Genomic DNA, 12,024 nt, shown 5'->3' on the forward strand with positions numbered 1-12,024 from the left:
AAGAGTTTATACTACATACTTGGATATTTTATTATTACAGTAAATCTCAAAGGATTTGAAATGTTGATTTTGTAAATCATATCAAAGAAAACATTATGAATTGCCATCATGAATACGCATGAAGCTTTGTGACAGTTCTCGACCTGTGCGGTTTGCTTGTCATTTGTTCATAGCCCTCCCCCCCCCCCCCCCCCCCCCGCCCCCAGTTTGTCTCTTTATTTAAATGCTGAGAAACAGGTAGAACACTTAGTTTCAGAGGATATTCGATAAACCTCTGTGTACGTGAGAGGGAGAGAACAGAGAAAATTTATGCTGCAGACCCGGGAAACCTCAGAGCCCAGGTGTCTTAACTGTGGAGGAAGAAGTCCCTCCTCACTGGGGCTCAGCCAGCCTCTCTCCCGGCCTCATTTTATTCCTCTGTCCTCTTGGCTCTCCCTTTGGTTTTGTATCTTTTTTCTTTTGGTCGTTTCTTAACTGCCACTGGCATTTGTGATCAGGAAGATTGCTCAGTCCTCCCTTAAAGGATGCTTTTTTATTACATGGGGATTGTGAGATAAATTTTAAAACCAAAGTATTTCAAGACTAATTTGTGCTTGCTTTAATAAAGCTTTAAAAAAGTGTTTGTTTAAGACTTCTTAGTAGATCCAACTGTTCTATATTCTGGGTGAATATTCAATGTATGAAAACATTAATATAGACTTTACGGTTAACTTTAGATGCGCTTGCTGAAAAATTGTGTAATAGTCTTTCCCTTTTTTGTGTTTTCTCTTTTGCTGCCCATTTAATGGATGAAATGGATTCTCTTCAAATTGGACTCTGCAGTTCACAAGATTCCTTTGCAGTTCACCTTTGGAGGTAAGAGTTTACTCATTTACCTTGATGCTGGAATTGCTAATTGAGCATCACTGTTGGTGTCTTTTACTAGGCATTTATTGGTAAGTTTGGAGGGATCATTTTGTTGTGACGTACTTTAATGTTAATGAGATGAGTGCAGAGTTTTTTCCTCAGAGGAATTCCTGTAAGTTATAAAGCTGTTCATCTCCAAAACAGGTCATTTCTTCTTTTAAGTACATTTTCTTTTGCAATAAAGAGAGTAAAATCAATCCTTCATTTTACAGCGTCTTATTGTAGCTCTGTTACTACCATAACTGTTTAACGTCAGCCTTCCTCTTCATAAATGGTCCTGGTGTCAAGAGTGAGCTGGAGAATCACAGGCAGAGGCTGTCAGCAAGGAAGTTTCATTTAGTTGAGAGATCATTTGAAAATCCAGAATAGGATGCAGAGGCGCAAAGGACTTGCCTTTCCCTGGGCTCTTAAACACAGGCTCTATTCTGGCTGCTTCGTTCCCCTTCTCATCTAACGCTCCCGTGGTTTTGCAGGGTGGACCTGAGAACCAGTGATAAATTCTTTGATAAAGAAAGAAGTATTAGATATTCCGAGAATTAGATATCCTTGTGAGCTGATGTTGATAAATAACTTGAAGAGGATCAGTGAGACTTCAGGAAAGGAGTAGGCAAGGGAGAAGCAGGGCATGCGCACAGGAAGTTGGGTTAACACCAGCTGGGTCTCATGTGGGGTCCTCACTATCACCAGCTGGCACTGGGAAATCTCACCCTCCCTGAGCATGAGTTTTCTTTTCTTTTTTTTTTTTTTTTTAAAGATTTATTTATTTATACAAGCACTGGGTACAGTCAGAAGCACAGGAGGGTGAGAGAATTCACCAGAGCCAGAGCGGGGAGCAGAACAGGCAGACTGACGAAGAAGTACACTGCTGAGGGGAGCAGCGGCCTCAGCAGGAGAGGTCTGCGCGCCATGTGGGACCCTCGCTGGCGGCTGGGGATCGAACTGGCGCTGCAGAGGCTGCAGGCAGCTTCGCAGCCCAGCGCTCAACTGCCGCGCCATCAGGGAGGCTCTTCTTTTTTTTTTTTTTAAAGGTTTATTTATTTATATAAGTGCTGGGGCACAGGCCAGAGGTGCGGGGTGTGAGAGAATTCTCCAGAGACAGAGTGGGGAACAGAACAGGCAGAAGGACCGAAGTACACTGCTGAGGGGAGCAGCGGGCGTGACAGGAGAGGTGTGTGGGGCCATGTGGGTTGCTTCTTGGCAGGCCAGGAATCGAACCGGGGCTGCAGAGGCTGCGGACAGCCTCACAGCGCTCAACCCGCTGCGCCACCTGGGAGGCCCTGAGCATGAGTTTTCTTACCTTTCAAATACAGTTAATAATTCTGATCTTTCAAATGAGCAGTCAACTTGGGAGCAGCTTATAAAGTGTTGTTCAAATTTTAGTAATCTTTTATATTCTCTGCTTAGGCTGTTCTTCACTCCCACACAATAAATTGCTGGCTTTCACTTAGTCTCTCTTTTGTTTCTCTTGTTAATATCACTCTGTTCCCCTCCTCACCCCAGTCCCCAGCATGTCAAAATGATTTCCCCAGGCCTCCCTGGTGGTGCGGGGATTAAAGTCTCAGCACTATCAAGCTGTTGCCAGCCACTGCAGCCTGAGTTCCATCCCCGGCCAGGGAGCTGACCCACATGGTGCAGCAGACCTCTCCTGTCTCGCCCGCTGCTCCCCTCAGCAGTGTGTTTCTGTCAGTCTGCCTGTTCTGCTCCCCACTCTGTCTCTGGTGAATCTTTTCACCCCCTGCACCTCTGGCCTGTACCCCAGTTCTTGTATACATAAATAAAAAAAAAAAAAATCTTAAAAAAAAAATTAAGATTTCCCTGTTCAGGTGGAGCCTGCATACGACGTCGTCTCCGAGGCACACGTTCCCTCTTCTGCCTCTGGAACAATGTTCCTGCGATAGTGAAGCTGTTACTGTCGTATAGTGTGGCCCAGCCAGGGACATGGACCTTTTCTGGTGGCCAGCTTGAAAGATTGCCAGGGGAAACTAACCAGACCACGGAGGTTAGCGCCATCCGTGTCTGGTTACTTTTCTAAATAACCAGGATCAAGTGGAAAGCAGTTTCAGTGGTAGGATCCTAAGCTTTGAAATGAGAGAGTGGATGGCTATGAGCAAACCATTTAATCTTTTGATTAAAATGGAGATAATTCTTATTTATTGGGTGATAAAAATGAAATGAACATGATCCCTGTCACAATGTTTTTAAAAAATGTTTAGAAATGATAAAAATAAAACCATAAAAAACTTGAAGACAGATAAAAGTGATATAACCAGTTCTTCAGTGGAAGAAGCACTTTCTAGCATAGAACGGGAAGTAACTCAAAAAAATCCATAATTCTGTTCATGAAAGCAAATGTAGTCAAAAGGCAACTGGAGAAAAAAGTGTGATAAAAAGTTATATATAGTTAATATGATCTCAGAATCAGTTTTAGATCTCTTAGAATCAGTTTTAAAACATACTATTTTTTTGCATAATATTTGGTTGGATTTTATCAGCTTGTTGATGAAATACAAATGGCAGTGAATGTTTTGTAAGTTTAACCTTAAAAGTAATCGAAGAAATGTGATTTAAAGCAACAGTGCTATGCAGTCTTTCACCTATCAGGATTTCTCTGCAAGTGAATTCTTGTGGAGACGTGATGAGATGGGATGTTTTTAAACTTCATCATTTGCAGAAAGCAATTTGGTCCTACATATTAAGGACCTTTTATAAATTCACATCTTTTGCTTGAGTAATTTTGGTCTAAGGCTCACTACCAGAGAAATCTTCAAAGAGGGGGATAAAACTTGCACAAACGTTTGTTACAGCATTACTTATAGTGGTAAAATAAATTATAAACAAATAATTATGCAGTGTTGTGAAAAGGTCACGTAACTCACGGTACAGCCAATCATGTGGCAGTGGTGTGAAAAGGTCATGTAACTCACGGTACAGCCAGACATGTGGCAGAACCCCTGCCGCCTGCGTGTTCATGAGTGATGTGGATGAGCCAATGAAAGTGCTTTTGCTAAACTAAGAGATAAAAGCAGGATGGAAATTATACATGCAGAACGCAATTTAAAAACATGAATGCAGAAATTGGAAGTTAGAAAGGAGACAGACAAAGTGTTAACATTAGCTACAAAATGTTAAATTGTTCTACTGTGCTCTTCAAAGAAGGAGCCCCAACAGAAGAGGAGTTGGATTTTCTAGTTTTGGGGTGATGGCTCTTGTCAGTGTTGGACTGGGGTGGACACGGGGAACTCTGATGGATGTGGAAAATAGGGTCTGGACTTGAAAGGAGGGGACTTGGTGATGAGAGAGCGCTGGTAATCTTTAGACTTAACTCACGGCAGCGAGAACTCAGGGGTAGCCAGTAATAGGGGTTCTGGGCTGAAGGCAGTCATTGTGCCTGGCTCCCCTATGCAGAGGTACTGGGAGGGCACTTTAGTGGGGCAGGTTACAGGTTGAAGATGTCACTAGACAGTGACAGAAATACTTGTAAGTACACCTCTCCTGTAGACTTTTCTCTAGGGGAAGCCCATTGCAAGAGGACCTTTTTTTCTTGCTTGAAATTGTTTCTTGCTAAGAATATGTTTCCATTCTTAGTAAAGGAGTAGTATATAGGAGGTGCTGAATGAATATTTGTTGACTGAATTAATGAACAGATGTCTAAATAAGGTTGATGGGAATAAGGCTGAACCTCGCACATCCATAATTTGGCAGAACTCAGCTAAGAGCACACAGGTCTAGTGTTTAGGTTTTGATATGGTTGACAGTCTTTCTTCCTAGCTAGATTGGAGGTGCGTAGAGGGTCAGGATCTTTGGTGACTTTGGTTGCTCTGAGGTGTAGATAGAATGGTGGTAGTCATACACCTAGCACCAAATAAATCTATGTACTTAATTACCTCTTGCTACTCTGGTTCAATATTGGAAATCTGTGTGTGGAAGCTTTAGTCTTTGGTGAGAAGTAGAAGGGAAAATATCACAGTGAAAGTTTAGTGACGGTGTCTGTTATTTTCTGTCTGATCTGCTTTCTCCACTTAATCATCTGGGGTTGTGTTTTGCCTTGGCTCAAGCAGTCTTGTTTTCTTACTGGGCTTATGGACATGGGGGAGGAAGGCAGAAAGCAAGCTTAAAAGATGACCAATATGCTTTCTTTGACTGAAGTGTTTGGGAACTATTTTAAGGGCTTTCTGTTGCTATTTTTCCAGCCTGGAATTTCACAGGGGCCGCCTTGTGCGATAGTGAGTGGCTGTTCCCCCCAAGTCTCCAGCAGCACAGCGCTCAGGGATCTGCTCTTCTGCCCCCACAGAGCCTGAGACCCAAAGTTTAGCCAAGGAAGAGAATGTGGGGAGAATATTTGATTTGCCATTAAGCTTTTGTTTTAGCTGCAGAAGGAAAGTGATGAATATGGTAAATACCCAAACGTCTTTCCTAATTTTAAATAAAAGTAATTTCAGGAGAGACAGTAAAATATAAAACTTGCATTTAAAAACGAAGGAGACGTTGCCTTTCCCTTTGTCCACAAAAACAAGTGTGAGAGAACCAAGCCCCTTTGTTGTGAAGTCCTGAACGGTTAACCGCCACGTGACTCTAACAGCACTGTCAGGTTATAGTAGTGACATCAGTAATTTGATCTGCTGTCATTTGAATGGAGCCATGTGTGGGGAGTCAGTTACCTCCCTCTGTGGGGCTGACCCTTTTACATTCTTGTAAGCTGAAGACTAATAGAGCTCATTAAGCTTTATGGGAAAAGAGCTTTTATCACCTCGTCAAGTCAGGCCGTGTATTTCCATTATATTCCTGATTTCGTGGGGCTCTGCAGCCACTGCAGTGCCCGCAAGGTTGCACGGGACCTCTCTCTCCCGGCGTCTTTATTGATATTTCTAGGTCTGAATGACATTTTGTGTGGCACCACCTACAGATGTCTTCAATTAATGTAGGTAAACAAAAGGGATTATATATCAGAGACTAAGAGTCTTGAAATTCTCCCTGTGTCGGGCTCTGCCAGCCAGTCCTCGCTTCGGGCTGGGAGGTGCTGGAGAGCTACTGCGTCAGCCGCACCCTGCCTCCTCTCCGCTGTGTCCTCCTGGGCCATGTCTTAGGTCATGTAAATCATCCTCACAGTCACCAAAACTCCCAAGGAGCTTGCACCGCTGGTGTCGGGGCGCTGCACTGGCGCTTCTCTTACCTTTCCCAGCCAGCCTCCTGGAGAGGTGGGTAGTTCCAGTTTGCGTCTGAAGAAAAGCGAGACCTGTGAGGTAGATGGGTTGAACTCAGTGTCAGAGCTACTAGTGTGTGACAGTGTTAAGATAGGAGAAGAGATGGGATGATTCTTCTGTAGGATTTTAAGTTTCACGAAGTGAGAATGATATTATTTTAAAGCAGACACTGATAAATTTGAGATGTATTTTCTAAGCCCTAGAGCAAGGTTTCTCAGCCTTGCACTGTCGACATTTTGGGTCTGAGAAGTCTTTTTTGGGGGTGTTGTCATGTTCACTGTGTGAGGTTCAGCCGAGTCTCAGGCCACCCGGTAGATGTAGCACCCCCCCACCCTGAGTTGGGACAGGAAGTCTGCAGGCTTTGCTGGATGTCCCAAGGGCTAACGTGGCCCTCAGAGCAGCCTTAAAAAAAAAAAAAAGAAAAATAGGTACAGTTAATAGTCTGGCAGTGAAGATAACAGCACCTGTATCATTTTTTCTGTCTCACAAACAGAAAAAAGAAAAGGTGAACCAAGAACAAGGGAGAAGAATGGAAAACAAACAGCAAGATGGTCCCCTTAAATCCAACCCCTTGTGTGAAAGGATCTAACCCAAAGCTGCTAATAGGAATGTACTGTAATCGACTTACCTTATTTATGATATTGTTTAACTTAATTCTTTCTCCCCAATTTGGAAGTGAGTAGAGGTTTGCTCTCAGTGTCACGGCCTTATTTAACAGCCATGAATCAAGCAGTAGTAAGTTAGGTGCTAGTTTCTGCCAGCGGACACTGAGGGAGAGCCTGTAGTTTCTTCCTCCCTAGTGACTAGATTATCAGTGTAGGGTTTTGATGAAAGTAAGGTGTCAGAGGCTTACCCAGCATAAAGTTTTGCATGGCACTGATAGAATTGTGTCAATAGGAATATGGAATGAATTCTTCCTAATCTTAAGGATGTCAAAGTTGTTATTTTTATTACTTAGTAAAATTAACTTTTTAAAATTTTTTAAAGAGAGGAAATGTTACTTAAAGTAGAATAACAGAAAACATTGTCACTTTCATCTGTATTTTCGTTTTATTAAAATCATTTAACATAATTGTCTTTGGATAAAAATTTAGGTGGTAGTTGGAAATCATCACATTAGAATAAGCTTGCATGAACTAAAAAGTCTGTGTTGCCACTATTGAAGTCATAAGAATACAAAACTGAGATAATTAAAATGTTTTGAAGGCTATGGCCAATAAGCTTGGTTCCTCTAATGAAAATGGACTGTAAAATACTGCTATCTAGCGTGATACCAAATCGGCGTACTTGCAGTGTGTTATTGTCAGAATCAGCCAGCAAAGGACACAGTGACCTTGAAGTGCAGACTTGTTTCTTGATGATTATCATGAGAACTCTCGGTAGCTGAGCCTGTTGGGTCATGTTCCCAGCCACTTCAGGACTGTAGTTCTTCCCTCAGGAAGGGGTTTTGCCAGGAGAACAAGGACACGTTGAATGGTAGGCTTTGCGGTCAGCCTGGAAGGGCTTGGAAGGGCTTGTCTCTGAGGCTGAGAGATGGTCTCCTCTCCTGGAGGGTTGGGGGAAATTGCAAGTTCCTGGGTGGGAACTAGGTGTCCAGCCACCAGGTTTTCTCAGACTTAGACTTTTAAGGTATTTTCATTTCCTATCCTTTGGACATGAACCAGAAACAGGATTGAAATCTTTTCCCAACCACTGTCCCAACTCTTAGGATACACAGCAGCGCTGGGAGCCAGCATGTGTGTGCATTTGGCAGCTGCAGTTAGTGTGCAGACTGCTGGGAAAGGAGGAATTAGTTGTATTAGATGTTTAAATCACTCACACAAAGATAAGTGACATATCACCCATGAGTACTGCTATCGCATTCGCCAAATTAAATATAGTATATCTGATGCCTAATTTCTTAATTATAGAGCATATCATTCCAAGCTTCTCAAGTCTGGTTTTTCTGTGTGAGGTTTTTTTTCCCTCTTTTTAAGAAATTGTGTAGATTGTGATGCTATGATAGTTGAGCGTGTCTTTGGGTTTTTCATTTTTAAATGAATCCAATCTTTAAAGCAGAGTTTGATGAAACTATCAAGAAGTCAAAACAACTGCAAAAGTAAATTATTTTAAAGCATTGTAGGCTTTTAATCAGGTGCTAAATGATAGTCCTTGGGACCACCACACATAGTTCAGAAGATTTCAGGACGCTATTGTCTAATTGTAGATTTTTGAGTATAACAGGTGTGATCCGGGAGACGTACTTTTGGAAGAGAGGACACACGGGTGCTACTCTCCTAAAGCCCCTGAACACTTTTCCTGATCCTGCCTGTGAACCCCTCAGTCTTCCAGATATTGGCTGTGATGCCTGGCCTATTCCTCTGAGTCTTAACAGTGTTTTTTTAGGGCATAACTGACGGGCAGGGAGGCGGTGGGTCAGGAGACACGTGCACTTTTCCTGAGTAAACATGCATCCATTTGCCGAGCACTTGAACTTGAAGCCAGACTGGTCTTTGAATAGTGACCTCGTTTCTCCATGATTCAGTGGTGTCCTGCACAGTCATCAGTCACAGAAGACTCCTGACATTTAAGATGTTTTTCTTTTGCATAATGGTGGCAAGCTTTATATTTTTTCCCCCTGCTATCAGCTTAAATCCCTGGAATTTAGGAACTTGTGAAAAATAACTTTGCTAATTAATTCTTTGCACATATTCAAAACTACGCAAACTTCAGGCTTAAGAAAAATAAACTACTAAATATTACTAGTCACATCACTAAATCATTTATATGAGGAAATTAAAGGTACTTGCTGTAAGTTTAAATAACTTTGCTAATATGTGAGCTATGATGTAGTTTTGTAGTCATGATCTTTTAGCATGTGTTACTCAGACTCCAGAAAATCAAACATAGACATCGGACCAGATTTTCTTGTGGAGTCCTCTTTTTGTACTTGTCATTTGTTTCTCACCTTTGAGGGTGAGCAGCAGTGTGATTCCTGTTTTAAAATGCAGAAAGAGCTTTCAGCTACCCAGAGAGAGGTGCACACGGCCTTGTTCTGGGTTCTTAACTTGTTCTGTCGTGACTTAAAGGGAAACTTGTAGTGTCTGGAGCCATTGGTGTCCTGCAAATGAAGGAGGACAATGTCCTCAGAGTCCTTGCAGCAGGAACGCACTTGGTGCCATCTGCCTTGACTTCCAAGTGGAACAGTATGTCTGTGGAAGGAGAAGTGGTAGCATCTGCATCATGAATTTGAAGAGAACCTGGGAGAAGCTTCAGTGGCAGCTCATGCCACTGGAAGCCTGCCTGATTTGGTGTCACATTGACCAAGATCACAGGCCAGTGGCTGTGCTGAGGTTTGCTGAGGCCACTGGAGCCCCTCCTGCTGCTGGCCACTTCACCCGGAACCTGCACCACCTAGATCCAGGCAGCTTTCTGGGAACCACCACTTTGGTGGTGAGACGTCCCTGCACTGACCCCCAGCCTCTCACAGAGGCATCTGTGTTAACCTGCTAGGGTTGCCCTGTGTAGCAGACTCTGGGCGCTGTGGACGCCACCGTCCCTGCAACAGGAGGGGGGTCCTCTTGGGTGGTGGGTGCAATCAGGAAGTTGTGCACATGCTGGCACTGTCTCCCATGAGCGTCCAGGGGGTTCATGCCTGGTCTCTGCGTCTACAGACCATGAAGAGATGGGAAGGGAAGAGCAGGCCGCTGCTGAGAGGGTGGGTCAAGGAGGGATTCAGGCTGAACAGACAGCTCCAGCTCCCAGGCTTACTGCTGTTCAATGCTGGTGGCAGCAGGCACGCTGTGTGCCCACCCAGAGTTCCCCTGGAAGACTGGAGCATTTGGCCTGCCACTGAAGGCCTGAGGGCAGCTCCCACTGCTCAGGCCACTGAATATGCAGGAGTAAGCGCTGAGGGGCCCACAGCTGCTCTTCTAGGGTCTTAAGCAGAAAATAGAAGTGCAGTTGATGGAAAACAGGGTTCCTAAAAATTGGTAAAAAGATTTTTTTTTTAATACAGAAAGTGATACTTTTAAAAGAAGTGAAACTGTCTTGCTAAGGTAAAATAGCCAGAAAGCATCCAGTGGAGATGGTCTCAGCCCAGATGCTCTGACTCAAACCCTGGGCCGAGGCCACTGTCGCCTGCATCTTCCTTTGTCGTCATGGGCTTTTCCTCTTCCTACATTTTATTTTATTTTTTCTTAAAAATTGTTTGTTTGTTTATTTATTTATTTATTTATACAAGTACCTGGATACAGTCAGAAGCGCGGGTGGGTGAGAGAATTCACCAGAGCCAGAGCAGGTAGCAGAACAGGCAGACAGATGGAGGACACAGCTGAGGGGAGCAGTGGGCGTGGCAGGAGAGGTGTGTGTGCTATGTGGGACCCTTCATGGCAGCCGGGGTTCGAACTGACGCTGTAGAGGCTGTGGGCAGCTTCACAGCCCAGTGCTCAACTGCTGCGCCACTGGGGACGCCCTCTTCCTATATTTTAAAATATGTTTTTATCAGTGTTCTCAAGAGTGTGGGCCTGCAGCTCCTGGTGGCCCCTGAGGTCTTTCTAGGGGATCCTCAGGTTTAACTTGTCTTATTAGTCCTTTCACTCTCATTCTCCACACATGTGTGGGGGTGTTTTCCAGAGGCTGCATGATGGCAACAAATTAAATACAGAAGCAGATGTGAGAATCCAGCTGTCCTCTGTTAAGCCAGGCATTAAAGAGATTTGTAAAATGTATAAAACTACCATTTTTCTCACTAATATTTTGTTGTTTTGGAAACCAGGGGTTTTTTTGTTTGTTTGTTTTACAAAATACGTTAACATGTATTTGGTTTAATATTATTTTAATTGAATTAGCAAATGCACATTTTTCAAGATTTTATTTTCAGGGCCTCCCTGGTGGTGCAGGCGGTTGAGCGCTGCACTGTGAAGCTGTCCGCAGCCTCTGCACCACAGGTTCAATCCCGGCTGGCTGGCAAGATACCCACATGGCGAGGCAGACCTCTCCTGCCTTGCCCGCTGCTCCCCTCAGCAGTATACTTCTGTCGATCTGACTGTTATGTTCCCTGCTCTGTCTCCGGTGAATCCTCTCACCCTCCTGCACATCTGGCCTGTACCCCGGTTCTTGTATGCATGAATAGATAAAATCTTAAAAAAAAAGATTTTGTTTTTAATGTCTAAAACAGTGAATGTCTACAGGTACAGACAATAATCAGAGCCTCTCTGGGGCACTCAGTAGTTCTTCCAAGGAGAAGGGACTCCAAGGCCAAGAGCTCTTCTAAGTCCCACCATGCCCTTCCTACACCGTGTTTTTCTGCATCGCTTGTATTTGTATCACTTTCCACGTTGGAGCCAGTTAATGCATGTTAATGATTAAATGATTAAGTAAGAGGTGAAAGAAGTGTGACAATTGCAGGTGTTAAAGTAGGATTCTCAAGGCATCAAGTAGGAAGTGGTCAGTGACTTGGGTGCCCTCGCTACTACTGTGGGGTTGCGCCCCATGGACAATTACTGTGACTCCTTCTGACCTAAGGAGTCGGGGTTCCTTTTAGTGGGCTCAATCACTTAGCCCAAGTGTGTAAACACATGTTTTCTGTTTTTTTTCTTTTGACTGGTTAGATTTTTCTTTGTTTCTGTTTGTTTATAATGAAAACAGGATCATTTTTGAACCTATTTTTATTAAAGTGATTTTGAGTATCTGTCTACATTAGGGCATCAAGAGAAAAAGATTGTTCTTTGTTCATGGCTGCGTGGGGTACTCTGGTCATGCATGTTGGTTGTAGTGATTCACCAGTTCACTGGAACCAACAATACTGCATTGAGCATTTCTATAAATAAATCGTCTTGCTAATTCTTTTGAAAGGACAGATTCTTTTCTGTGGGATTTATGACTCACAAAGAATATATTTATTATTTTTCCTTTACCTTTATAAGTTGAACTGTAA

At 43.4% G+C, this 12,024-nt stretch overlaps 1 protein-coding gene across 10 annotated transcripts in view; it reads left to right on the top strand.

Moving 5' to 3' along the window:
- The window catches only part of ATE1 (arginyltransferase 1), a 101,569-nt gene that overhangs the window by 25,259 nt on the left and 64,286 nt on the right, over positions 1–12,024 (top strand). For all 10 annotated transcript variants that reach the window (XM_037497277.2, XM_037497281.2, XM_037497282.2 and 7 more), the window contains one exon: positions 823–855. In XM_037497277.2, coding sequence (XP_037353174.1) covers positions 823–855 — 33 coding nt within the window. The remainder of the gene's footprint in view (positions 1–822; positions 856–12,024) is intronic.

Source organism: Talpa occidentalis, unplaced genomic scaffold, assembly GCF_014898055.3.
Source record: "Talpa occidentalis isolate TD23 unplaced genomic scaffold, MPIMG_talOcc4v2.1 talOcc4.8, whole genome shotgun sequence".
Classification (NCBI taxonomy): Eukaryota; Metazoa; Chordata; class Mammalia; order Eulipotyphla; family Talpidae; genus Talpa; species Talpa occidentalis.